Consider the following 27764-nt stretch of genomic DNA (forward strand, 5'->3'; position numbering starts at 1 on the left):
CGATCATAATGGGTTAAATCTTGCCACTGTTGACCAATCAGGATGAGTGTTATAACGAGGTTTAACATAAGCTGGTGCATGCTTTTCACGGCAGAGCTGCTTCCTTTGGAGTTCTAATATATTCTACTTCCCTGAACATGGCTGAGTCGAGCGATCGTAGAGTTGTGGCCGTAGCTGTAGACGGTAGTGATTACAGTGAACATGCATTTGACTGTGAGTATGTCAGTTTTTGATTTCAAAGAATTTTATCCAATATAGTTCAGGTGAATACATGATGCATATTGGATGAGTTACAGAGCGTATAAACCGGCGTACCCTCGCTATTTCGGTTATGTAGTACAGGTTCAATTGTGAATTTTACATTTACGAAAGAGGTCACTTCCTTAGCTATCTGCCAATGTCAAGTCGGATGTCTACAATTCTATGATTCGATCCTATTCCTGTCGTAATCTGAACTTCCAGAGTGAGCTAAAATAGCTTGAATTAATAGGATTCGAGCAAGTGTCCTGTGTCGTCATCTTCGAAATGTACAAATGTTAAACTTTACGCTTTTCCGATTACACTTATATGTCTTACAGTGTGTCTCTTAACTTCTGTAACTATCCATTTTGCTGTTAGAACAGGCCTAAGGACGATCCGACCCCGTTTGTGCCACGAAAAGAAATTTTGATTTTCTCGTTCAGTAGACTCATTATAAATTCATACGTTAGCTGTGCCCAAGCTACAGCTTTGTTGATTTTTTCAAAACAAACAATTCTTCGCCAAATACTGGGATTAATTCCTAAGAATTAAGATTCAACAGCCATATTCAAGCTTATGTGGTAGTTGATGAACATATGATGAATAAATTTATCTTTATGTTTAACCTCAAAATTAAGTGATTTTTACTTATACAGCTTGCCCATCCCTTAATTAAGTTTGTTTGTAGGACCATCCAGATTTTGATGGCTTATTGGAGTCCAATACTTGTTTTTCCAGTTTATGAATCATTTCTATATAATCTAATATCTTCAAATCCGTAGCTGTTTGACAGTGAAGACACAGTGGCCATGTTAGAATATATAACGAAAAAGCACTCCAATAAAAGACTATGACAAACCTTTTGTTAAATTCGTCCAAAATATGGTGGCTATAAAAACCATCAACACTAGACAATGTAAATAGTGATGATGATGATAATAATAATAATATAATAACCAATCTTTTAAGAGGAGGCCTTCATCTATGGTGCATATAGAGGGTCCAGGGCCATCCCATCATGCATGGTGAAACTCTTAAACACAGCTGACATAATATATTTTTCAGGGTATCTTCAGAAGATAAGGAAGGATAAAGACAAGGTTGAATTTATCCATGTAACTGAACCACCTAGCCTACCAGTCTTTAGTCTAAAGAGTAAGTAATGCCTGTTCTTCAATATGGTTTTGGTATGCTTTTTTTCACTTTCAACTGGAAATTTTAAACTTGTGTCTCGAGAGTCATATCCTAAAGAAAGACTGGAATCTAATCTTACAGTACCATGAAAGGTTATCCAACTTATGAGTTTTCGATACACAAGATAATCGATCATACTACAGTCTGCCACCTCATGTATTTTTGGTAAATACCGTAGTTGGCCAAATTTTAAGCAAGTGATACTTAGTTTGTCATAACTTTATATAGCAATAATGTCCAGGATTTGTGCTGCTCCCCATCCTTGAACACATTAAAATGTATATGACACAAGAAAGATTAATGTTGAAAATGTGTAGTTTATTGGTAATAATAAGAATATCACAGTTAAATTTGATATAATAGCATATTTCTCTAGATATTTAAGAAAATTTAGCACCAACCTTTTCATTCTTCAGATTCAGTTGCAAATACATGAAGTCTGTTTGAATGTAATGTAGGACCTTGATTTCAGGGAGTACACTAAATTATCAGTTTCTCAACATTTGAAGAGCACTACGTAAGCTATCAAATGAAGCTGCCTTTTGTTGTTATTTCATACAAATTACATTTTATATTTGGTGCATTACTAATCTAGAGTGTGTCACCAAAATGACGTAACAAAGTGTGCTAAATTTTCTCAAGTATCTCAAGAAATAAGTTTTTGAAACAAATTTAGGTATGATATTCTTATTATTACTAACAAACTACATATTTTATACAATTCGGCCATAATACACTTTAACAAGGGTACTACAAAAGCTCTCAAAATGAGAAAAAAATTTCTTACGAGAAATAATATGAACAGATAAAAAGAATATTTTGAAAAGATAAATTGATTACTCTGTAAAGAAACAGCATTGTATTTCTCTGTTTCACGAATTCATTGCTCCATTTTTCTATTTCTAGGTGGTATTGGTGCACCTACAGAACAATGGGGCGAAATCATGAAAAAGAAGTTGGAGGAAGTTGGAAAACTTGAAGATGGATTCTCTTTTAAAGCTCAGGGAGCTAAGGTAAGAGAGATGAAAATATTCATGCAGAAAGGATAGAGGAGCCATCAGAGAATATAGAAATTTGGGGCCTAGTCAAATCAAATCGTTAAAAACAAGAGCATTTCTGTGGATGTTGAAGTATGCACAGAAAATGCAAGGTTCTATTCACGTTTTCTCTGACAATGACTCTTACAGTAATGAGAACAAACTAAAAATAATTCTTTTATGGCATTCAAGAATATTTGTTTGGATTTACATTAAAAAACCAGGGAAAAGCAACAAAATCTGTCAGTCTTATCACACAGACTTGAATGAAGACAAGTTGAAAAACATTATTATTGAAAAATCCTCGAAAACACCTAATGAAGTCTTCTTGCATATATTTAGTAGCAAAGGTCTGGAACTACTATTAACTACAACTATATTTTATTATATTGCAGGTGGAGTATAAGTTCCATCATATCCCCAACGAGAGTGCAGGTACAGGAATTGTTGCAAAGGCCAAAGCTTGTAATGCTGAGCTCATCATCATGGGAACACGTGGCCAAAATAAGGTCCGCCGCACCATTCTTGGCAGCGTTAGTGACTATGTACTTCATCATGCTGGAATCCCTGTGGCTGTTGTACCACCAAATTAATGTACCTGTGGAGTAAGGTGTACTTCAAGCTGTTGTTTTCCTTTTTAACCATGCTTGATACTCTATTACAAGGAATTAAAATATGACTTGAATGTTTGTAAAACATTTTGATATACAACAATTATGGACCATCAGTAATTTTTTTTCTTTTTTACAAATTCTAGGTTTTCACTAGAAACACAATCAACAAGAAAAGACGAATGTGGTTAGATGTTTGGCTTTGTTGATTGGGTTGCTAATGGAAACCAAACTCAATCACAACAGCTGTATGTGACTGCAGTTTTTGATACACATTGCTAGAAACAAATTTTGTATGCAAACTTTTTGAATTATATTTACCACTGAATCAAGATCTTGATTACTTTTATTGCTGATTGTTTAAACATAGTAATAATCATTGAAAATCCTTATTCTAACAATCAATACCTTGGTATCTCCCAAACACCATCCTTCAATTGTGTTGTTGTCTGGGAGAAGACTGCTCTGATTCAATACTGGTTAGGGATATTCTTACATGACAACTTTGGAGCTCAAAATTCAATAAAGTTTAAGAATAAGTCTTAAAGTACTGTGTAGATGGCATTTGCTGGTGGTGATAGCTATTGTTATTGTTGCTTTTGGCATAGTTGGCAGGGGTTTGATTAGGCTTTGAAATGATAGGAGAAAGTCATAAACTAGCCCGAGTGTCTAATTGAACATTTCACACATTACTAAACTATAAATGGTAGTTAAAGACAGAGAATTTTGCTCATTTACTGGAGCAGTCTCCCATCCAGACCTTTAATGAAACCCCTATAGTAAATACTAGCTATGCTCTTGGTCACCCTTGAACACTATTATCTGCTAAAATATAAACTAGAATTGGCAAAAAATTTAACAGATCTGACAAGGATAAACACAGAAAAGAATGAAAAGAAAGAAAAAAGGGAATGAAGGAAATGGAAGGGAAAGGCAAAAAACAAGTTGGAAAGGACCCAATATTGACCTGCTCCTTGGAGAACTAAATGGGCCCTTAGGCAATAAGGAAGACGGGAAGCTTTCCAGGAAGGGGAAATCGTGGCAACCTCCACGCAGCTTCCCTGTTACATTCTGCCATTAGCCCCATTGATTTTTAGGCACAACAAGCTAGAGCTACATGGATACATAAGTAGTACATGTTTTGTACCATGTAGCATACCCTCTGGAGATCAGATGCCTTTAGTGCTCTTCTTTCATCCTAATGTCCTCTTGCTTTATTCTCCTTGAGTGCGTTCAATCACTCGTTTACCCAATGGATCATGACTAAAAAGCACCATTACACTTTCCATTTCCTCATAGGCACATAACTCAAAGATAGTACTTGCAACCCTTGTCAATCGACCAAGACATCCTTCACGCACTAGAAAATCGAGCATTCTTGGATGTCAATCAAAAACATGTTAATTATGTTGTCCAGTTTTTCAAGCAAGCTCTTCTTTTAACCACATCTACGTACATCTATGCTGGAAAAATATTCGTTAGTAAGCAGAATTTCTTGCAACCTGTCTTCTACTTTTTGCGATACAAGTTCTAATATCGTCGCACACTTCGGGTCCATTCAGTAGAACATGAACATGAAGTGACCCAAATTATTATTATAAACCGGCGCTAACGAGTGTACTGCCACGCCCTTACGTACTTTCCTTGGTCCCCAAAAGCGAGGCATTATAATATTGTGTTGCTCAAAGGTTCCCGCCTATCTTCGCTTTTTGTCCAGCTACATAACACTGAAGTGCATTATGACCACCTTCGTGAGAAACTATCCAAGGTAATATATCAAAACCTTGTATCTAAATTTGTAGCCACACCGAATCGTTGCGTGAGGTAAATTGAGTGCTACTATTGGCGAACATTGCAGCTTTTGATTCGTAGAACATTGATCCCATGTTGGTGAAGCTGCAATACACTTTTGTGAAATAATTGATTCCACTTTAGTGAAGTAATTAAATCCAAAATTAAGACGCATTGCATGGAAAACTGACTACTTAGTGTTTACAATACTACCTTCAATTACGTGTGGTGGACAAGAAGTATAAATCAAAATTGTCTTGATAAAAGCGTTTGTGACCTAAACTGAAAAATACACCATCATAAACACGCACAAGACTGAAATGAAGAGAAAGTTGGCGTTGAGAAAGATTTTTGCTTTAGAGTTCTGTTTAAGGGAGCAGATGATAGCTAGTCTCTGTTGCTGCTGCATTGCTGCTTTCTTTGCTTCTTCGCTGCCTGCCTCATAGCCACAGAACCAACTGTAAAACCTCTTTATCCGCGATGGATGAGGTTCTGCAAATGCAAGAAATAATAATATGATGTCAACTACTTCCAAGCCTTTTTGTGTTCCCTTATAGGTTAGCGAACTTAGCCGGAATCCAAGAAAAAAGTGGCTTCAAATAGCGATTTAAAACTATTTTACAAAACATTGAAAAGGTAACGCGCCATATTTAACCAATATTTGTTCATCAAGGTCGCAAATGGTACGCTGTTTTCGACAATTTTCTACAATCATCTTCAGATATTTGGCATAATTTCCCACTTCAATCCATACGTGATTCTCTTGAGAATAATATCGTTTGTTAGAGTCATATTCGTCTCTTGTACCCTAGTGCCATGGTATGCAAAGACATAATACTCAGGGAAATGACATGTGGTCTAAAATGGAAAACAGGCCTTACGACACCAAAGCTCATAATCATATTCATGAAAACGCTCTAGTTTGAAAATATTGCAAACTTTAGGATGCGTTCATAATGTATGGCAGAGGGGGAGGGGCAGGTGAAAATTTGAAATGTCCAGAATAATTCTTAACACCCCCCCTTAAAGTCATGCAAAAAAATACAATCCCCCCTAAGCAAGGCTTGTAGCTTCTTCCAAAAATTGTGCATCCCCCCCATTTTTCTGATAAACATTTTCCCATCCCCCCGGCCTTTTTCCTACCAAAATTTTCCCGATCCCCCCTCAATTTCACCTGTCCCCCCTCTGCCATACATTGTGAACGCAGCCTTAGTGGATACGACTAGACACTTAGATAAAAGTGATTAATGATTTATTTTATTTTAATTTTTTATACAAACCATCTGTGTCGTTCTTGTCTAACGGTATGTCAACATTCTTGTCGGCGATCTCTTCACTCTCTGCATCTGAGTTGTCACGAGAAACATTAAACTGCAAATGTTCCATCGCTATTTCGTTATCTCGGTCTGTTTCTAGATGATCATTAGTTGAAGATTCATCATATCTGTTCCACCAGGTCAGTCTAGAGAACTAGAAATCAGTGCAGTTATAGTCATTGAAAATGTTTCAAAGTAACATGGGGAAAAAACAACATACAATAGTCAACGTGTAATAGTCAAATAGACACAAAATAAAACAATGGAATTATGGTCTATGAAGGTGTATTACTCTAATATCTACGCCACGAATTTATGAGCTGGTAAACTAATTGCTCTGGGTTTGTTTTTCTATGCAAATCTTGGTATTCTAACAAATTACTGAGTCCTGGGTGGAAAAGTGGGACAGCTTCTTAGTCTAGGGAACACTACAGCAAGAATGCCTCTCTAACCCAGGGTAGCATAAAACGAAAATTGAGGATCTTCAATTCGGTATTGCAAGTATAAGTTTATGCAGAGATGACTTACTTTCCTATCGGCTGAGGGTTTGGTCAGATAGCTAATAATAACGATGGCAATGGTTGTTATCAAAAACGCAATAATGGCAAAGTACATGAAGTGTACATGTCGTGTTATGGCTGGACGGTTGTCAGGTTCACCACATCGCGGTTCTTGGAACACGAAGTCTAAAGTCATTCTTATTACACCAACTGCAAAGCCTGTTATCATACCCCAGAATACTCCCTGGATAAAAGAAATATAAAAGTATATAAAGTCATTTTGTTCATTATTGATCAAACGTCCATTTTATATGAGTCTCGAAGAAAAATTGGAAAGGCATGGGTGGCGTAGCGGTGAGAGCGCTCGCCTTTCACCAATGCAACCCGGGTTCGAGTACCGCAGGGCTCGGTGTCGTATGTGAGTAGAGTTGTTTGTTGGTTCTCTGCTCTGCTTCGAGGGTTTTATTTTATTTTATTTTATGACTGGAAAAGAACAGCATTATGGCAATATTTGGAGAATGAGAAGGAGCAGTATATCTGGCAATGCTTATGTTTATATATGCATTTCATAAGAAAATTTCTACTCTGGAGACATACTTACTGTTTCAGTAGCTCTCTTCCAAAAGAGAGCAACAACATAGATAGCGGCGATGGGCGGACTGAGATATGCTGTAACGGCTTGGATGTACATGAATAGTTGTCCACCTTGTACGTTTTGAATCACAGGTATCCACAGAATACTAATACCCGTCATGACAGCAACCATTATTCTAGTTAAACACCTTGGATTAGTACTAGGAAGGAATACAAAAGCTTTGCGTCCTAGTTTACTACTTTACCTCCCGACGATCATCAGTTCTCGTACAGACGCCTTCTTTCTTATCAAGCTATACACATCAATAGTGAAGAGAGTGCTGGCACTGTTGAAGATGGATGTCAAGTCACTCATCAGAGCAGCCATCATCACTGCCATCGTAAGACCACGAAGTCCTGCAAAGAAAAATATATGATCAATTGGAGCAGCAAACACCTCACCTGGAATAACTGAGTCTAACATACTAACGATCAATAATCCAGGTACATACCTGTAGGCATTAGTTTTAGCACAAGCTCAGGGTACGCAATGTTTGTACAACCAACTTCACTACCACAGATCTCCATACACTTCTCTGGCACGCTGCAAGCCACGCGGTCTACAAATGAAGGTATTTTCAATTTTATATGCGATGAAGGAATTTCAGGACATTTCCATACCAGCAGGCATGAAGCTAATCATAGTGTAATATAAACCACGAGCAGTGCTGAGAAAATAATCTTTGAAGTTAAGTATAATAATTCTCAAGGGAATGACATGAGGCTTGAAATGGGAAACATGCGTTATGCCCTAGATGAATGAATCTATTAAAATGTCCATTACCTGGTGACAGTACACGACTAATCATTCCTGGCATGAGCAGAGTGAAAAGTGGAAGAATCTTGAGGTAACCTGCTAAAAGACATCCTCCTTGAGTGTGAGATAAACTCTTAGCAGCCACAACACGCTGGACTATTACCTAAAGTGGAAAACGAAATTTGAGTTAAATCTCATGGACTTTCGTTTTGACGGCACTCTTCTGGTTTTTATGAGTGATGCAAGTCTAAGGCATAACGAGGCAAGCGGAAATATTGCTTCACCATGCACTGTATTATGATTGGGGATGCTATTATAGAAAAGAAGGTCCTATAGTGCAAACTGGTGGAAAGCTAGTTATGTCATTTCATGTCACGTGAATATTCTGCACAAGATCGAGGCTAACCCTGAGCAACAGAGAACTTGAAACTGGAGTATCGTGATGAAACAAGATAAGGTTCACTAATTTAATATATTGTAGAGAGCAAAGTGTGGCACCACAGCTTACGCGGCCCTTACTGACCTGATCAGCACACCAATACCAGATAGAAATAATAGTTTCACCAATAATAAAGCCAGGCCATGGAATATCAGAGTTGATAGGATCTCTTAACATGAGAAAGGAGTCAGGACGAGGTCTTCCACATGTACTGTTGGAGAACAGTGTGTCATTGGATACAGCTACCATGTACTTTTCTTGAAGAGCATTGTAGCCACCAACTTTTGAAAATCCTAATTTGGATTACACGATTAGTAACTTTTCAGCGACAAAAAAAAAAAAAAAAAAAACCCAACTGGGACTGACTTATAGAATCAGTTTTCTCAGTTGCATGATCTCCACAGCTTCTAGAGCTGAGTCTAAGTCCGATCTAAGGCTTAACAAAGTATAGTCTTACCCATAATTGCCACAATCAATGATCCGACCGTCATGAGTGTCGTACACAGGGTATCAGTGTAGATGACAGCTGCCAAACCACCTGACCAACAGTAACAGTAAGAATAAATACATTGGTATCCTTATTTTTGTTATACCAAAGAGAATACCAAGTGCGGCTACTTTAATCAGCGCTGATACAAAAAAATACCGGCCAAACACCGTAATAAAGGCGATCGAGTTGTTGGCCAAGGTTTTCACTTTTGATATAGATAAGGTTTGAGTTCCTCTTTGCGTTAATGCCTGACCAATATCCCCTATTGGGATCGGACATGGTCGGTAAATAAAATATTGATAGTTGATTGAGTTTGTTGGGGGAGGAAAAAAACGGTGATATTGAAAAAACTCTCGAAGCACAGGAAAGGAATAACGATCAACTCAGTATGCTCTTATATGGTTATGAGTCTGAGTTTCGAACTTCTACGACCTACAACAGCAGTGAGAGGTGGTACATAAGCAGCGCAAATCCCCCTTGCTTCCCTAAGATCATCCCGACCATATATATCAGATTGTTTCGTGTCTTCACGTGATCGCGACCTGAAAAAAAAAAACACGCCGTATAATCCATAGATACAAAGTTAACTCTGAACTGACCTGTAATGGTACAAAGACAAGATATGAATAGCATAAGGAGAATTGCCAGATAGAGATTCCATCCCAAAGCTAGTCGGATAAAAAGAGCTCCTGAAAAAAGGTTGACCTGGAGACAAATATAAAATCTTTCAAAAAAAGAATCATAAACATGGATTATAGCTGACTTTCATTATATAATAGTTTTCTGACAAACTGAAAAATTTCGGAATGGGTCAGAACCATGGTATGGAGAGATATTCTTTACTATTGAAAATTTATGGCTCAACCAATCAAGATTTTCAGACGCGCCGCCGTCACGGTCACGGAACGGAACGGAACGTTGTCCATTAGTTTTTCACAGGCATACGAAATCTGATCTGTTAGTATTATTCTAAAAAGAGACACTAGAAAAGACAACTCACAGATATCTTGGTGAAGATGTAGAGTAGCAGCGAAAACACCGAAAGCCAGACACGGATTCTTACTCCTCCAAACCTTCTGCGAATATATTCGGGTAGTGTACATACCTGTAATTATCAAGTAATACGACACGTTTCCACCAAGAGAATATGAACTTCTTAGTTCATATTCTCTTGTTTCCACTTAATATTGTCATTTGACAAAAAAATTAATAGAGCGATTTTCGTATGAGTGGGAAACAAACGGTTACCGTGACTGTAACTACGCGCTGTGATTGGAGAAGTTATTGGAAGACAATGGAATGCCATTTCAATGTTACGGCATGTCGTACCATGTACGTGCTTTAAGTCAGTAACGTGAGTTTCCCACTCATACCAAAACCACTCTCTAGCGGCATGTCGTACCATGTACGTGCTTTAAGTCAGTAACGTAAGTTTCCCACTCATACCAAAACCGCTCTGAGATCTTTCAGTAAATTATCCAATCAAAACACGTACGGTTACGGTTTCGGTAACATACAGTATACGGCTAAGTATTTGCCGTACCGTTTCCCCTCACTCATTCAAAAACCACTCAACGTAATGAAAAAAAGACATTATATTAAGTTGTTTGTGTTTTGCATGAAAGCGACGTTTATTCTCTTTAGAGAGACTTTAAACCATATATATACTTGTTACATACCCCTGATGCGATGTAAACTGGTGCAAATACCCAACCAAGTATCTGTATCATTATCATTGCCTGCAATAACAATAAAACGCCTTTTTAACTAATATATGTAAGTGATCACCAATCTCTCCGCTTTTAAATTTTTTTGTTTCTCATTTTGCAACTTCTAAACAAGACACTTCTAGGCGTTCTTTATTTTTTCAACTTACATTTACTTCAAATGCTCCAACTCCAATGCCTGCAGCAGCACCAGAACCTGCCAACCCAATGAAGTGTTCGCTGCCGATGTTACTGGCAAAGATGGACGCACCAACCTTAGTGAACCAATAGTAAGCGGCATGTGTGAATACGTTCCCTTTCTCCTCCCACCTTATTAGTCGTTCCCAGTAAGGGGATAGAAAAGAGAGCGCCTACACGCGCCAATAGCCCAGACGTTTGTGGTGTCGTAATTCAATCAATCAAAATTTAAGTCTGAGTCATAATCATCTGGGTGTTGTAGGGATACAAGTCTCTTACAAGTGAACTGATGAGCTTACCGGTAACCAAGTCATGTATCTTCCAGCCAGGAAATATCCACTAATAGTTCCACGGTTTGTTCGGAACATTGACTGAAAAACAATTAATCACTTCATTTCAAATCTTCCCACTTCGAGCTCTCTCTTGCCGACTACTAAGTATGTTTAACACTGACTTGCTACACATGACAAACATAGCCTTAAAGGTGCGGTAATACCTGCAACAAAATCGTGCAACTTGTCCTGCAACATTTGCATTGTAAGTTGCTAAGCGATTGTCGCTAGTATTACCACTCCGTGCAATAACAAAATTTTGTTGTGCGACTTTGTTGCAAAAGTAGAACGCGAAGTTTTTTCTAGTTTCTGCAACAAAGAAAATTTGTTGTGGTGGTAAAACGAGCCACATTCGCTCTGCAACTTTCAACGCTGTGCGCGACAGTTGTGAAAGTAATGTTGCGCGACGAGTTGGCGATTTTGTCGTTCGTAAAACCGCATCTTAAGCAGCATTTGGCAACTCAATGCAGCTCTGTTTCCTGCAGTATTAGATGTTAGCGGGAATAAAAATAACGAGATGTATATATGTTTTTGCATGGTGCAAATGTGAAAAGCCCCTATTTAAGGTGCATTTACATAATTACTTGTAATACAAATTCCACAGAGTTTCAAAAACTAGAGGTTGGCCACTTTTAAAATCGATTCATTAGTAGTGCAAAATCCCACTTTGACAACTGGCTCACGCTAAATAGAGGGTGGTCGCTAAATAGAGGGTGGTCGCCTAATAGAGGTCTAAAAATTGTACATAACCTTTTCCCCAGACTTTTTCGCCAAGTGGCCGCTAAAGTTAGAATTTTTAATACAAATGAGTACAGAATTTCACAGTTTTTATAACCAAGTACTGGCGTTACATTCATCATGATGGCAGCTTCTCCAAGATCAATCATCTGGGTATCATTTGTGGTAACTATAAAGTTCAAGGGTTGCAAATTCCTTTGTCGAAGGGTAATATTGCTTTGCAAGACTAGAGGATGATTAATTAGCAGGTATTAATAAAGATATAAATACTTTAAACAAAAGTTATCGCCAATGGACTAGTCGATTCAAAAGAACACATAACTTTTGGACCAGTTCAGCTACTTTTGGAACAATTCATGGCAAAGTCAGCTGTTTGCATTGTATGGACTACACTCATTGTTCTCATTGTTTGCAACTTTTGTGGGTGTTCATTGTGTCTGCAAGATGATGTGATTGATGTACACGTAGAAAAATGAGCTAGAAAAAAGTCATTCCATGCCGGATCACGCGGATTGATTAATGAACCAACGAGCAGTTGATTGCTCAAAGCAGACACTTGCATGAAGAAAAACAAAGAATTCGACAAACGTTTTTCATTGTAAGACAACGAATATAATCAAAACCATAAGCAAAACCATAACCTGAACGTTTGTCGCCGGAATAGCGCTATTAAGATTGTCATGTTTAAATTAGTATACATGCATGAGGGAGTTAAACCCATAATTGCACACTGGTGCTCGACTCCGGGCCCGACTTCAGAAGGCCACCTTCTCTAGCAGAATATATATAATCACCTTTAATATCGTGAGAAAGAGATACCTATTGTTATGGAAGAGTCAGCGAACACAGCATTGATGCTCCCCAGACGTGTGTTTTGACCTTACACAAGATACTTACATAAATCCCAATAGCCACAACCACCGAAAAAAACACTACGACAATAACGATGTCCCATCCCTGAAGCCCAGGTGGGGAAGACGCCATCATACTGGAAAACAAGAGGAACCGAGAAAAGACTACGAACACCAGAAGATGTACGCCTTACTGAGCATCCCGTGCAGGATTGCGTGACTGAAACAATATACATCAGAAAGTAAAAGATGAATGTCATGCAGTAGAATGACAAAGGATTGCATGAATAAATCTTTGCCTTCGCACAGTTGTTGGTTGGTTTATAATTATGGCAGTTGAATATCGTGCTCCAGGTCTTCAAGGATGGGATGTTGTGGTAGTGATATTGTATTTTCTAGTGGTGGTTGGAGTAGGTGTTTATGTAAGTATTTATTGTTGTAGTATTTTTGGGTTAAACATTCATTATAATCTCAAACGATATCACACGCATAGTCAACAACAGCTTGTGAGTATTTGCAAGCATAGCAAGTGAGAAATGTATTGCTAATCATTGCATAGATAAATGACATTAATTTCAATCCGAAAAGAACACAACTAAATTACATCTGATTATATGAGTTACATCTGAATACTTCTCAGATTGTCGGTGTCATACTCAGAATTTTCTAGAAATAATTTGGTTTGGATCATTGAGAAAATGACCTCGGCTCTTCAACCAGCAGATCACATTATGACAGCTAAAACATTTAAGTAGAGGTTTGCATGTTGTTTTTAAAAACTGTATATCACAGCGCAGAAGAAGAATACAAGACGATAGGCTATACATGGTCACTCATGCACACTAAACAAATCATTAACTAAATTGAACTTTTACTAAGCGGCCACCCTCGAGGAATTGTCAAATGGTCGGTAAAGTCGCTAAAGTCGCTGAAGTCGCTAGTGGGTTATATTTTGCTCAACATACTACAGATAAAAAATCCTAAAGACACCACAAGACCCCTTAGCTTATCTTGCCGTCTATATCCAGTATTCAGATCCGGGGAGGGATCGGAAGAGATGCGATTCTATAACATATTTCCGCCATTTTGCATAATGACATCGCTGAAAATCTAATGAGATAAGATAAATGTTTCCGCGACAATTGATACACCTGGCCGTTATAAATCTAAAATTTTATGGCGTCATTTGACTCTCAATACCATAATGCTTCGCGAATTTTCTTTTTTATTTAAATTTGCATTTCCTCATGAGAATAGTAAGACAATTGGTGCTAATTTAATTGAACTAAAAAAAGTGTGCAAGGGAGTCTGGTAGTAGAGGTCGATGAAGCCATCATGCAAACGTCCTATTCATCTTACACTTTCTCAACAGGCAATGTTTAAAACCAGCAGATCAACGGTCAGCGGTTATTTCCTGGCTGGTAGATTTATGACTTGGTTACCGGTAAGAGTCTTGCGGTTACTTGACTTGCTTGCAGGGGCGGATCCAGAGGTGGTGAAGGGCGTGGCTAGCCATCCCTCTTTTTTTCTCATTATTATCCTTGGTAAACCACCTCCTTTTCCTCGCCTTCCTAGTAAAAACCCTCTCCTAAAATTCCTGGATATACGTCCTGGCTAGTCTCCTTGCTTGGGTGGTCATACTAGTATTGGTAATTTTGATTTCAGATTGGTGCGTCCATCTTTGCCAGTAACATCGGCAGCGAACACTTCATTGGGTTGGCAGGTTCTGGTGCTGCTGCTGGCATTGGAGTAGGAGCATTTGAACTTAATGTATGTCACCTCCAGCATTAAGACAATTCTTGAGTTTTGTGCAAAGGTTAAAACATGAAGTTGAAAAATAGAGTACTTCCATGCATATGTAATGTAATCTAGTTCATTTTCAGGCCATGATAATGATACAGTTACTTGGTTGGGTGTTCGCTCCAGTCTACATAGCTGCCGGGGTATGTATGTATATATTTTTTCAAATAACGTTTGCTATGTTGCCCTGAAGTAGTATTTTAGCATATTATCTGAAAAAGATCCTAAGAGGTACCGGTTTACTCTGGTGGTCCTTTTAGATTTGTGGCACCCTAAGAACTGGTACGACGTAAAAGGTACGACGATAATCCCCGTTCTCCTTACCAATAGGAGTCCCCCTGGGGCACGCCCTGGGCTTGTGTTGTTTACTGTGTCCTGCATCAGCATTCACTTCGCTTCATAGATGGTTGATGAGAAAAGTCCGAAGGATCACGACTTAAGAATGCTAGTATGTCGCTACCAACGTACGTACCCGTTACCAGATATACGAACGTTTAAACCTCGACACATCTGGAGTTACCCATTCATACACAGCTGCATGGTCTGAACCTCAAGAAATGCAACTCGAATATGAATTGTTGACTTCATCTCTTATGCGTTCACAGGTGTGCACTATGCCCGAGTACATCAAGAGAAGATTTGGGGGACGAAGACTGAGAGTCTGGCTATCGGTTCTTGCGTTAATACTTTATGTTTTTACCAAGATATCCGTAAGTATTGCTAAAATAAAAAACCTAAAAAGAGTAAAGTGATTCTATTGTTCTGCCATCGAACATGGCCGCCAGCACGTTATGGTGCAAAACCTGTATTGACCGAAGGAACATACCCCATCGCCAACAAGAAGCTTCCACCTTTGTCCGCACCCCTTCTCCTCTTCCTTACTAAGTCCCGAATCCAGCCCGAAAGATCCCTCTCATAGTTAAGTTAACCGTCAATCGAGATAGGGCTTTTGACTGTATCAGTGTTAGGTCTGACTCTTGTGATGGATGTTATCAACCTTTCTTTCTTTCTTTCATTCTGTCTGTATGGTTTCAGGTTAACCTGTTTTCTGGCGCATTATTTATAAGGCTTGCTTTGGGATGGAACCTGTACCTTGCTATTCTTCTTCTATTATTCCTGACTTGCATTTGTACAATTACTGGTGAGTAGTTCTGATTATGATTTACAACACATGCAAGTGCCGGCATCAGATCCAGTTGTGCAGGCATGCTTTTTGGTAGAATCTCAGTCCATCTTTCTATCTATTGTACATCCATACAGGAGGACTCGCTGCTGTGATCTATACAGACACATTGTCAACGTTTCTTATGGTTTCTGGTTCGTTGATCCTTATGGCAATGGGTAGGTATAGATTAATGTAATGCCTTCTTTATGATATAACTAAAATATTGCTTTTAGCTGAATGTTCTGCATTCATGAAGCTTCTCGGGCAGTCATAGTGGTTAGCACAGTGAGCTTTTCCCAGGATAGTATTAAATCCAAGAGAACTTCAGGAGGAGTGAAGTTCATATGCAAGCATGAAGAAACTATTTTTAGCTCAGTCATTTTAATGTGCGGCTAATACTATGGTGGGCGCCATGATGATATGAGTCTGAGGATGATATCCCGTAAATTAGCAAGACCAAAGTTTTGATAATCTACGATATTATTCGACGATATCATGCGAAAACCGAATTCAATAATTGTTTTATTATATGGCATTTTGTTAATTAAAAATAAAGATTTTAAAACTCTGCTTTTAAAGAAATAGCAAACGTATTATGCATTTATCATGTCGAGTTCACAGGATATCATGTATTGGCTGAGGGCTCTCGTCCGATGAGAAGCAAGATAGTAAATAAAATGTATCGTATTAGGATGGAAATGATTAAAAGTACCAAAACGTAACTTACTCTAGCATGGGTTCTGTCGTTCCGCCATTGCTTCTTCGTCGTTGTTTCGTCCCACGAACGTTCTCCTTGAATTGGTGACTGGAGCAGGAAGACCTTTGACACTTCGCAAAACTTTACCTTTCTTGACTTACTTCTCTATATAGGATTCAGAGAGATAGGTGGTTATGGATTCCTTGAACGACTCTACATGCAAGCCTTATCAAACGATACCCTCCATTCTAACAGCACATGTGGAAGACCACCACAGAATGCTTTTATCATGCTCAGGGATCCCGTCAAGTCTGATATTCCTTGGCCAGGCTTCATTTTGGGTCAGTCCATTGCTAGTGTATGGTATTGGTGTGCAGATCAGGTGAGATCAGATCAGATCAGGGGTGGATCTAGGGAAGGTTCACTATGGGACAGCCCAGCTCTCCCCGTGTCGAGGAATGACTCAAAAATATAGGAAAACAGCACTGATCTTATAACCTGGGCTTCTGCATGGGTTGAACTTTCAGTCCTGAAACAGCAACAAAATTTGATTGGTTACGTGCTAAGACAATGACTAACAAGTACATCCAAACCCAATTAACTGGTCGGACGAAGAGACTAAAACAGGAATTTGAAGTGACATTGTAATTTTTTTTCGACATAAATAATCAATTTTGATTTTTAGAAAATATTTGTTGCGCAACATTTGAGAACTTTTTTTATGGCTCGTCAATTAAAGATATGCACGCAATCTCGAGAAAAGTCTTTGTTGTCTTAGGTATATAGTGCAGTTTTCGTATGACTGTGAAAAGTTCACGGCACGAACACGGTCGTGACAAATCAAAGGATACGCCAGGAAAATCACATTACACGAGAATTTACTCTCTATCCAATCAAATACCCGGAACACGGCATAAACAGTGCAGCGCGGACACGGTCACGCCAAGATCACGGCACTTTTAGACCAATCATATTGCGTGTTAAAAAAAATCAGCCAATTAAAATTCTATAAAGTATCACGGTCACGGTCACGGCACGTGACGCTTACGGCACTCAGCTTTTCACAGTCATACGAAAACTGCACTATGAACTTACCAGCAAAACTAAAGTATACGCCAAAGATGTCAGTAATTCACTGGCAATAGGCTGCACTACATGCATCATTCTCTCTGTTTTTAGCCAAATATATCGATGAGCTGCCATAAGTAGTTTATAAATTCAAATGGAAAATAGCACGTAACTGACTTATAACGCAAAACATCCATCTTGTTTTCAGGTTATAGTTCAACGTGCTCTTGCTGCCAAGAGTCTATCTCACGCACAAGGTGGATGTATCTTTGCTGGATACATCAAGATACTACCTCTCTTCACTCTTGTCATGCCAGGAATGATCAGTCGTATTTTATCACCAGGTAAACTGAAGCCACATAATATTATCACTATAGATTCATTAATTAAGTTGTCATTTCAAACCTCATGTCTTTCCCTTGAGTATAAAGTACTTTGTTCGCCGGTTATACTAAGACGAAAAGTTCTAATGTATCCAGAAATGCTCTCCAAACATTTATTTTTTCAACACTGCTCGTGGTTTCTATTACACTATGATTAGCTCCATGTCTACTGGTATCGAAATGTCCTGAAATTTCTTCATCACATATTACATTAAAAATATCTTCATTTGTAGACCGCGTGGCTTGCAGCGTGCCAGAGAAGTGTATGGAGATCTGTGGTAGTGAAGTTGGTTGTACAAACATTGCATACCCAGAGCTTGTGCTAAAACTAATGCCCACAGGTATGTACCTCGGATTATTGCTTGTTATGTTAGACTCAGTTATTCCAGGTGAGGTGTTTGCTGATCTAAAATTTATCATATATTTTTCTTTGCAGGACTTCGTGGTCTTATGATGGCAGTGATGATGGCTGCTCTGATGAGTGACTTGACATCCATCTTTAACAGTGCCAGCACTCTCTTCACTATTGATGTGTATAGCTTGATAAGAAAGAAAGCATCTGTGAGGGAACTGATGATTGTTGGAAGGTGCGTATTGCATCTTGGTGGAGTTGGTTGCCATGGAGATTCACGACACCACAGGAAGCCCTCCAAAGCTAAAAGAAACAAAATCAAATTAAAGTTTCTTATTCCATTGGAGTTTCCATCCATCCGTTCATCCATCTATTCATCCATCCATCCATCCATCCATCCCTCCCTCCCTCCCTCCCTCCCTCCCTCCCTCCCTCCCTCCATCCATCCATCCATCCATCCATCTTTTTAAGTGTTACCGCCAAACACAGGAGCTATGTTCGAAATATCGCTCCTGTGTTTGACGGTAACTTTTGGAAAGATGCATGGATGTAACTAAAACAGAGGAGCTTTATATTCTCGAGAGGCTTAAAATGAGAAAACAATACGCCCAAAAAGGGTCAGAGGTTCAATCATAAACCTAGTACTTACTTTACACGATTTTTAATGTTTTTTGATGTTATCCGCCCTAGGATTATGGTAGCAGTGATGACTGGTATCGGTGTCCTATGGATTCCTGTCGTTCAAAACGTACAAGGTGGTCAGCTGTTTCTTTACATTCAACAAGTCCAGTTATATTTCTGTCCACCTATCGCTAGTGTATATCTGATCGCAATCTTATGGAAAAAAGCTACTGAAAAGGTTAGTCACAGCCAATTGCTAGAGATACACACGGGTTGAAAGGAATAAAGTAACCAAGGAGTTTTTCAAAAGAGGGGTCAGATAGTATATACCAATGTAACTGTAACACTTGTTCAAAGGAGGGGGTCCAAATACTTCACTTAGCATAAGATGGGAGGTCTAGATAGGAAATCATAGACAATATGGTAGATGTCATCATACTCTAACAAACTGGAATAGCAAAGAAATATAACTTATCTACGCCTGACACAAAACAGCACATTTTTTCCATAGTAAAAAAGACAAAAAAAATTGAAAATGCTAGAAACGTTTCCTTTGCACAAACGATGCATTACATGCCTAGAATCATTATCGCTATAGGATACTATGCAGATTTTAAATAATCAGTGTTTATCACCCGTTTGTACGTATCAGGGAGCGTTCATTGGGATGACTGTGGGTTTTATCATCGGTGCTGTCAAGATGGTGGTGGATTTTTCATACCAGGCACCGAGATGCGGAGAACCAGACCAACGCCCAGGGATTGTAGCTGATTTACACTACATGTATTTCGCCATGATCCTGTTTTGGATTACCACTATTGTTATCTTGGTTATCAGTGCTTTTACAAAACCCTTACCTGATGCTAACGTAAGTTAACGCTTCAACGTTCCTATAATTGTCAAGCTCTAGGGTTGGGGCTGTAGGACCAAGAGATATTTGAAATTTTGACTAGGGAGGCCACACTTAGCCTGCGTCACATCCGGAATTTTCTCCGTATTTACGAAGAAAATTCCGGATGTGACGCAGGCTAGGCCACACTAGGAAACTGAAATTTAAATCCTAACTCATCTGGGAATAATTCTTTTTTGACTTGGCTTAAGGTTCGATAGCATTTCAAGTTTTTTAAAGTACACTTGCTACTTACAGATTTCAAGACTAACATGGTGGACTTGCAAAGACGAATTTTCGGTCACCGATCATCTCGAGACTAATCGTGATGAGCTGGACTTCGTAAACCAGACTTTTGGAGATGAAAAGACAGAAAACCATCACGAAGAACCTCAAACCCCAACAATAGTCCATGACGGAACAGACTTCTTTGAAATGACGGATCTTTCTGATGGAAGACACAGTTATAATCTGGAAAAACATGATGCAGTTTATGAGAGTAAGAGCCAAGAGCTGAGGTTTATTGTGGGGAGTGATCCTTAGAAACGCCTATGAGAAATCTTGGAGACCCCCTTCAACGTGTCACTATGAAGCATGAACTTTAAACATTGGGGAGAGAAGGAAGATTTGCTGAGATTTTTTGGGGAGTGATCCAATGCAGCCACGCCTATTGGAAAATTTTGGCCACACCCCTGCAATCTTGGTCATTTTTGAAGGCCAAATTTTAAATCAACAGATAATTGCAAGTTGATCAATTTTTCAACTTTTTCTCTAGAATTGCCACATCAAACACCACTCAAAAGATTGCTCAGCTGGTTTTGTGGCTACGAAGGGCGCAATTATGAAACAAAGAGAGCAGCGATGGAGCACCAGCGAAGAATGGCCACAATTACATCTCTGGAACAAGACAGACGGGCCAAAATGTTTCTGAACATCAACCTTATAGCCATATCCTGTATATGTGTGTCTATGTTTGTTTATTTTTCTATCTGAGGCTAAATATCTGCCTGGTTGAAATTGGAAGATAGGTAAAACTGTATTTTTTTCCATGACCATATATTTGATGGTCTTGTTTATCACAGATTTAACTGATCCCACTAAATGATCTTTATAATTTGTTGCAGTCAGAACATATCAGTGTGCATAAAAGCGCATGAGAGTGGACGAAAGTAGGGCAAAATTTAAAAAAAAACGATGATTAAGGCCAGGCACACGTGCATAAAAAGGTGCGGATGCTAGAGTTCGGGCTCAAGTATGGTAGGGCCTGGCTTCTCCTTGTGAAAAGACCCCCAGCAGAAAGGCTTCGTACTTTGGATATATTCGCTAGTATTCAGTGAAAATGATCGTATATGTTGATAGAACAGCAGGGGCGTAGCCAGGATTTTCCTAGAGGAGGGTAGTCCGAAAATTAAAGATCTGCCATTTTGTTTGGAAAAAACCCGCCCGCAATGCCTTACGTTTTAATTTTGCAAAACTTTGTAAGGCAAATGAAAATTACTGTATAAATTTTCTTAAAAAATAGCAAAGCAAATGAAAATTACTGTATAAATTTCCTAAGTGCCGCAAGTTTGTTGCGACGAAGGGTTGGGGCATGGCCCCCTCGGCTCTCCTGCCTGCGTCCTTGCATGAAAGGTTGGCAAGTTATTAGTGTTTGTACGAAAAAAGCTTCTTTACAACAACCCTTGTCTTAAAATCTTAAATAAGAGTGTCTCATGATTACTTGACTTTATCCTTTTTTATACTTTTTGATACTTCGTGCTATACTGCGCTTTTTCACTAGCTATTTTTAAAGGAGAGACCAGAGGCCATATGTTCTGTTTGGCGTGTGCAACTGTGTTTTACTATCCAGTAAGTAGGCCTTTGGAGCTATCCAAGTACTTTCTCGATCATAAGTTGTTTTGTTCTAAGCCTTTTTGTTTCCCTTCGATTCAATTTGACTTGAAAGCCAAAAAGTGAGACAATACAACGTTTTACTGACATAAGAAAGAATTCAATTGCCAAGAGCAAAGGGATGTTATTGTTATGTCATCTAGCCACTGTTGCCAAATTACTCAGTAGCAGACTAACGCCTAGAATGATTTTACTTGGCCCGTGAAAGAAAACACTTTTTACGAAAGAGTCCAGTGTTAGCCAGCGAAGGGACCAAAATAGGTATCACCTAGGCAAAGTCCTAGCCGTTTATTTAAGTTTTTGTCGGGATGGATGGAAGTAGCTTAATTTCATTTCAGTTACAAGTTGTTTTTTTTGAATATTAGTACAAATATTATAGGCTTAGGACACCATATATTATTATATTTATATTTTTACATGTTTATATTAGGGGATCTATTACGAATAAGCAATTTTAAGTAAGTACACGCTTAATTTCATATTTTTTAATATATTATTTTTCCATATATTCTTTTAATATTTATTTTTTGTTATTAAGTGAACTAGTTAATTTAGTTTTCCCTATTCCCTACTGTATCCCTGGACCATCAAACACTCAAACAACTTTATTCTGATACATTGGAAGCTGACTGCTGGCATGCAATTAGAAAGCTGGACAGTCGGCACACATTGTTCCGATATATTGCCCCGCCAACAAAGGCATACTGCAGGCTCCGTTTATTAAATCATTTTGTTGTTGTGTACAAGACCCGTTTGAGGGATTATCTTTGGTAGAAGCTCGCCTACTGCCCGCCAGGCAAAACCCCCTTTTTAGGAGGAAACCTGGTCCCTCCCGAATGCAGTGTTAGGCGAAAAAAGACCTTGAGGGAGAAAGGTCCTAAGATGTTTACAACGATTCTTAAAAGTAATAAAAGCAAGACAAAATTAGTGTGCCGTGCTTAACCTTGCAGTCAGGCTAGAATGAAACCCTTCGCCTGCGAAAGCCCGCCTTTTGCCGTTCGTTGCGTCATTATCTCCATGGCAACCACTCTCCATATTAGGCGAACCGTGAAAACAATATTTTGCTTCTATTCTTCGAACCGAAGCAAACAGCAAGTTTTCCCTATTCCCTACTGTATCCCTGGACCATCAAACACTCAAACAACTTTATTCTGATACATTGGAAGCTGACTGCTGGCATGCAATTAGAAACTGACCAAAGAACGGGACAAAATGAAAATGAATAGGGGTAGTTATAAGCCTAAAGACTTTGAAACAAGTAACCGATTCTCAATAGAATCCTCCACATACCCATCCTTAGCGGACTCTGACTTCCATCGACCGTGTCGCTTCCAACAACGGTCTGAGACTCGGGCGTTAGCAGCTGACGTAGCTCCACCTGCCCTGAACGAATGTAACGAAAGATTTGCATCATTTCCAGCAAACTGTTTAACCAAACCGATAATGGATTCCTTAGCTCTAGTGTAACTTAACGGCTTGCTTTTATGAACAAGCATAAAACCCCTGCTAGTCTTAACTATAGGTTTAAACACATAATCTGGGTTTGAACCGAGCCCCGTGATGCCTGCCAATTGAATATATTTTTCCAAATTGTAAACTGGACAAGTGGGATTGCCTGTCCTACTAATGACTACTTCCTGACCCTTTCTATACTGATCTGTTTTACTCTGTGTGACCTGGATGGTCACGCGTGAATCACAAATTGTGACATCTCTAACTCTGAGGGAGGCTAGTTCACTAAACCTAAAGAAACCGGCGTATAGCAGTAGAGCCATAGCGATATCTCTACGAACAGTTAAGGTGTTATCTAGCTGATACTTAGAACAGCACAAACGAAGTGCGTCACAAAAAATCGGCGTTTTCTTAACTGTAGGTTTGGCGTGCTGCCTTTTAGACCCCTCGATCACATTCTTAACAAAGGGATTAACTACAGGGTTAGGTACCCCAGCCAAATCGTGTACCCACTTCAAAGCACAGTAACTGGTTTCAATAACTGATGCGGAGGCGAAATTATCTGACAAAAATCCGAAAAACAGGGCAACATCTACGGCCGAAGCTGGGAAAACTGTAAAACTTTTCCTTTTTGCAAATACTACCCAGCGATTTAACGAATAAACGTAATTACGAACAGTCCCGTCTGCTTTAGCGCAAATAGCAGACTTCTTAAGAATGTCATGCAATCAGACCAAACTTGGGTCGTCTCTTACTCGATCTTGTAGTTCCTTCCACTCCCCAAAATTAAAGATGTTCATACCTGTGGAATAAAATAAAGAAATAAAAACTTCTTTAAACCTAAACTGAACCTTAGTCAGATTCGCTTGCGCCTGTTTGAGGATGATAACGATCCTGACTTACAACAACCTGTGGGTTATAAACGCGCCTAGCCTAGTGTAGCCCATCATGTTATTTCATATTATTGTAAGTGTATGTAAAAAGGCCACCTGTGAGTTGACAGCATGCACTTTATAATGTACAAAACTGTTGTACAAACTTCTGAGTTAAACAGGATGCATTTTAGACAAGGAAACCACCTGTGGGCTAAAAATACTACTGTAGTAAGCCACCTGCGGGCTAAAAATACTCCTGAAATAAGCCACCTGTGGGCTAGAACTACTCCTGTAGTAAGCCATGACGGCGTCATTAGCCTGCGCAAATAAGTGCTAACCAGTCAGAACGCAGTTGTCGCATATACCATTAAAAGACATGCAAAAGCCTCTGTCATTCGTTCTCGTTATCGGGCGACTGTAATCTATAAATACAGCTATGAGCCTGGAGCTCAGTTTCGTACCCTTAAACAATGTGTTGAAACAACGCCCGGGAACAGTTGCTAGGACATGATAGTCCGGGATTCCCACCCAGTCTGTGATATGCTTTGACAAATGAGTGCCATCTGGGCATAGGCATGGCCAAAAAACCGCTCCCTTCCAAAGGGGGACAATCATAGCTCCCTTAGCTTTGCAGATGTAAAAATGTCTCCAGGCTCTAATGATCTGGCTTGGAGGTGATACAACCCAGTTGTTCTCTGAGCCCCAATTTTGCGCGAATGCGTCTACGTTCTCGCAACCAGGATTCCAAAACCTGGAATTAAATCTGGTACATTTGGTATTATACCAAGATGCAAATCGATCAATGGTGAACGGGCCCCACATGTTATTGAGCCACTTATATATAGGCATGCTTATGCCCCAGTCGTCCACGTCATTAAGCTTACTTACATAATCAGCCAATTGATTCTGTTGCCTTGGAACCCAAACTGGATTTACTGATATACTATTGACCGAACAAGCATCTGCGATTTGCTCAGCAACTGCCTGTAACTCTGGGTTCATGCTTCCCCTATGGATAAGGCTTACGACATTTTTATTGTCGGTGTACCATTGTATATTGTGCCCCTGTAACGTGTTTGCAAGGGACTGTATCATGTTGTCAATTGCTTTGGCTTCACGCCAAGTTGAGCTTTTGTTTCTCTCAGCTCCATCCCAAAGCCCGTGGCAAACTAATTTATTTCCTGCTGATATAGCGAACCCCCCATAACCACGCCCAGAAGCGTCGGAATAAATCACGGAATCGAATTTCCGAGGTTCTTCAAACAATTCTGTACCATTAAGTTGGCTTACGTTATTGGTCCAAAAGGACAATTCCTCCAAAACGCGCGAAGTTAGGTGGACGACGGAATTCCAGGACCACCTGGTCTCTAAAACATAATACATATGTCGAGTGTGCAGGTAAACCTTTGGCCCAATGGCTTTTGACATGGAAATAATCTGACCCACAACCCCCGCTAGCTGCTTGGCTTGTATTGTGTTGGGACCTGTGAGGATGCGCGCTACTGAATCTTTGAGCTTATTTGCCCTTTTTTCTGTGACATACAGGCGATTTTCTGACATGTTAAAAACGTGTCCCAACCAGGTTTGCACTAACTTAGGTTCCCAGTCGCACTTAGTGTCACTGAGGATAAAACCTAGTCGAGATAGATGCTCGCGAACGGATGCAGCATCAGATGTTGCAGACTCCAAAGAGCGATGGCCTCCTATTCCATCGTCTAAAAACATACAGACGGCCTTACCCGAACCCCTCCATGAACTCACGACTGGTTTGAGCATTTTAGTAAACAAATACGGAGCCGTCGATAAACCGAATGGTAATACATTGAAAATAAAATACTGTAACTTACCCTTATAGAACCATCGAAAACCTAAATAGGATCGATGAGGTTCAAAAATTTCAACGTGATGGTAAGCGCTCTTGATATCGAAAGTATAGAGAAAGAACCCCCTTTGAAAAAGCTGTTTAGCTGTTTCTACGTCTTCGCACCGAAACTTATATTTATAGAGGTGTGGGTTAACATGCCTTAAATCTAGAACTAATCGCTTCTTTCCATCATCGCGAATGGAAACGGACAAGGCATTTACAACTTTTGGTTGGTAGTCCACCCTATCGATGCTACCACAAGTTAGTAAATCTGTTATAGCTTCTGTGACAAAAACCTGATTGTCTAAAGCCGACTTATTATTCCTTAGCACTGTAGGCTCAGGGAGAGTTATTAAAGGTAGTTTGTAACCCGATTTAACAATCTCTAACACCGGTTGAGTGACTTCTAACGCCTCCCATTCAGCGACATGTCGTTTGAGATTTCCTCTCACCTGCTCATGAGTTTGATCAAACTCTAGGAAATCTGCCATTGCTTGCTCATCGTTCTCTATAACAATATCGTCACTAAATTCGCTCTCCCAACCTGTGCGAAAACACTCTTGCCCATCTTTTATTCCCTCCGAATCAACTAACAAGGAAAAATCAGGCATACTTAACTTTTTGTTTCCTGCTTGAGGAGTAGACCCTTCGGTTACTATCAGTGGGCATTCACCTCGCCAATGCCCCGGTTTACCACAACTGAAACACAACCCGCTTCTCTTTGCATTATAAGCTCCAGGGTAGTATGAATATCCTCGACCTGGACCCACGATGGGTAAAGTTGCCTGAGAAACAAAACTGTTGGCTGTTGGGTTGGTAACTGTAGCTGTAGGGGCGGTTCTAGGAGCTCTTCTGAACCAAGCATTGCGGTTCCTGCCTGCTTTGGTTGCGCGGGCTTCGACTACTTTTCTTTGAGCTTCTTTTTCAGCTTTTTTGATCTTTTTTGCATCATCGTCATCCTCGGCGAGTTCATTCTCTACGTATTCGCCTACGGTCTTCCACCCGTATTCTGACTTGTCAGCTAAAAGGATTAGCTTCTGTCGTTGGTCGATTAAAGCAATACCTTCTTCCAGCTTTGTAAGGCAAGCCTCGTGTTTTCTTGCTTGAACAGCCTCTCGGGCCTCGACGACAGTCTGCTTTACTTGTTCGTTATGCTTGAATTGGTGCTCGTGACCTTTCTTCTTGAATGAACGAGGCTCAGTGAACTTTATTCGTTTGATTTCATTCATCTGGGCTTCGTGTGCGGTGCCCGAAATAGTCTCCAACTCTCTCTTCAAATGGTTCATCTTAGTGTCCATCACTTCGACAAGCTTAGTCATCAATGTGTTCTGTTGTCTCTCTATCTCTTCTTGTAGTTTTGTATCCATACTTGCAGTCAAATAATGCTTGGAAAAATAAAGACCTCGATGATAGAATGAAAGCTTGTGTCAAGAAAAAGAGAAAAGCGAAAAACAACGTCAAATAAAAGCAAGACAAAATTAGTGTGCCGTGCTTAACCTTGCAGTCAGGCTAGAATGAAACCCTTCGCCTGCGAAAGCCCGCCTTTTGCCGTTCGTTGCGTCATTATCTCCATGGCAACCACTCTCCATATTAGGCGAACCGTGAAAACAATATTTTGCTTCTATTCTTCGAACCGAAGCAAACAGCAATATTTTCCCCAATAGATCTAGTTATTCAACAGCGAGACTAAAAGCACTCTAAGAGTGCATTCAGTCAAAATGTTGAATAGTTAGATAAATGTATCTAACTTAGATAACTATTTAGTTGACGTCGCCTAAAATAGTAAAAGCGCACCAAATAACGGTCATGCTAATCCGGGGGTTTGTTTTACCGGAGAATGAGAGAATGTCTATTCATTTCTATCATCGTTACGTT

General features: G+C 39.5%; 4 protein-coding genes across 5 annotated transcripts; 2 read left to right on the plus strand and 2 right to left on the minus strand.

Annotated features, from left to right (window-relative positions):
* The first annotated feature begins 54 nt into the window (after positions 1-54).
* On the plus strand, positions 55-3629 carry LOC116290039 (uncharacterized). The gene is made up of 4 exons (XM_031697014.2): positions 55-213; positions 1306-1395; positions 2341-2447; positions 2867-3629. The coding sequence occupies exons 1-4, from the start codon at positions 138-140 to the stop codon at positions 3062-3064; spliced, it is 471 nt and encodes a 156-aa protein (XP_031552874.1). The 5' UTR covers positions 55-137; the 3' UTR covers positions 3065-3629.
* On the minus strand, positions 3411-16680 carry LOC116290037 (sodium/glucose cotransporter 1). 2 transcript variants are annotated; one of them, XM_031697012.2, is made up of 15 exons: positions 16526-16680; positions 11212-11283; positions 10885-10989; positions 10688-10747; positions 10009-10113; positions 9608-9713; positions 8976-9056; positions 8603-8811; positions 8107-8242; positions 7775-7882; positions 7529-7679; positions 7291-7459; positions 6718-6933; positions 6154-6343; positions 3411-5365 (listed from the first exon to the last, which is right to left on the minus strand). In XM_031697012.2, the coding sequence occupies exons 2-15, from the start codon at positions 11278-11280 to the stop codon at positions 5151-5153; spliced, it is 1920 nt and encodes a 639-aa protein (XP_031552872.2). In that variant the 5' UTR covers positions 11281-11283; positions 16526-16680; the 3' UTR covers positions 3411-5150. The 2 variants fall into 2 exon arrangements, with proteins under 2 accessions (XP_031552872.2, XP_031552871.2); XM_031697011.2 differs by lacking the exon at positions 16526-16680 and adding an exon at positions 12880-13035.
* On the plus strand, positions 13027-22625 carry LOC116290036 (sodium/glucose cotransporter 1). Its single transcript, XM_031697010.2, has 15 exons — positions 13027-13255; positions 14206-14277; positions 14499-14603; positions 14717-14776; positions 15239-15343; positions 15669-15774; positions 15894-15974; positions 16669-16877; positions 17772-17907; positions 18180-18287; positions 18383-18533; positions 18989-19157; positions 19572-19787; positions 20067-20307; positions 20584-22625. The coding sequence occupies exons 1-15, from the start codon at positions 13163-13165 to the stop codon at positions 20799-20801; spliced, it is 2070 nt and encodes a 689-aa protein (XP_031552870.1). The 5' UTR covers positions 13027-13162; the 3' UTR covers positions 20802-22625.
* LOC148906859 (uncharacterized) lies at positions 22368-27531 on the minus strand. The gene has a single exon (XM_089036939.1). The coding sequence runs from the start codon at positions 27254-27256 to the stop codon at positions 24359-24361; it is 2898 nt and encodes a 965-aa protein (XP_088893065.1). The 5' UTR covers positions 27257-27531; the 3' UTR covers positions 22368-24358.
* Between the last annotated feature and the right edge of the window lie 233 nt (positions 27532-27764).

This window comes from Actinia tenebrosa, unplaced genomic scaffold (assembly GCF_029948245.1).
Source record: "Actinia tenebrosa isolate PJP-AT-01 unplaced genomic scaffold, QUT_ActTen_1.0 PGA_scaffold4__44_contigs__length_22323623, whole genome shotgun sequence".
In the NCBI taxonomy this organism is placed as follows: domain Eukaryota; kingdom Metazoa; phylum Cnidaria; class Anthozoa; order Actiniaria; family Actiniidae; genus Actinia; species Actinia tenebrosa.

Coding starts and splice junctions, on each gene's coding strand:
- LOC116290039 (XM_031697014.2), top strand. CDS start 138: ATGGCTGAGTCGAGCGATCGTAGAGTTGTGGCCGTAGCTGTAGACGGT. Junction 214..1,305: donor CAGTGAACATGCATTTGACT/GTGAGTATGTCA, acceptor TATATTTTTCAG/GGTATCTTCAGAAGATAAGG. Junction 1,396..2,340: donor ACCAGTCTTTAGTCTAAAGA/GTAAGTAATGCC, acceptor TTCTATTTCTAG/GTGGTATTGGTGCACCTACA.
- LOC148906859 (XM_089036939.1), bottom strand. CDS start 27,256: ATGGATACAAAACTACAAGAAGAGATAGAGAGACAACAGAACACATTG.
- LOC116290036 (XM_031697010.2), top strand. CDS start 13,163: ATGGCAGTTGAATATCGTGCTCCAGGTCTTCAAGGATGGGATGTTGTG. Junction 15,344..15,668: donor ATGTTTTTACCAAGATATCC/GTAAGTATTGCT, acceptor GTATGGTTTCAG/GTTAACCTGTTTTCTGGCGC. Junction 20,308..20,583: donor ACATGATGCAGTTTATGAGA/GTAAGAGCCAAG, acceptor CTTTTTCTCTAG/AATTGCCACATCAAACACCA.
- LOC116290037 (XM_031697011.2), bottom strand. CDS start 12,969: ATGATGGCGTCTTCCCCACCTGGGCTTCAGGGATGGGACATCGTTATT. Junction 7,883..8,106: donor TAGTCGTGTACTGTCACCAG/GTAATGGACATT, acceptor CTTCATTTGTAG/ACCGCGTGGCTTGCAGCGTG. Junction 5,366..6,153: donor AGACAAGAACGACACAGATG/GTTTGTATAAAA, acceptor TTGCATTTGCAG/AACCTCATCCATCGCGGATA.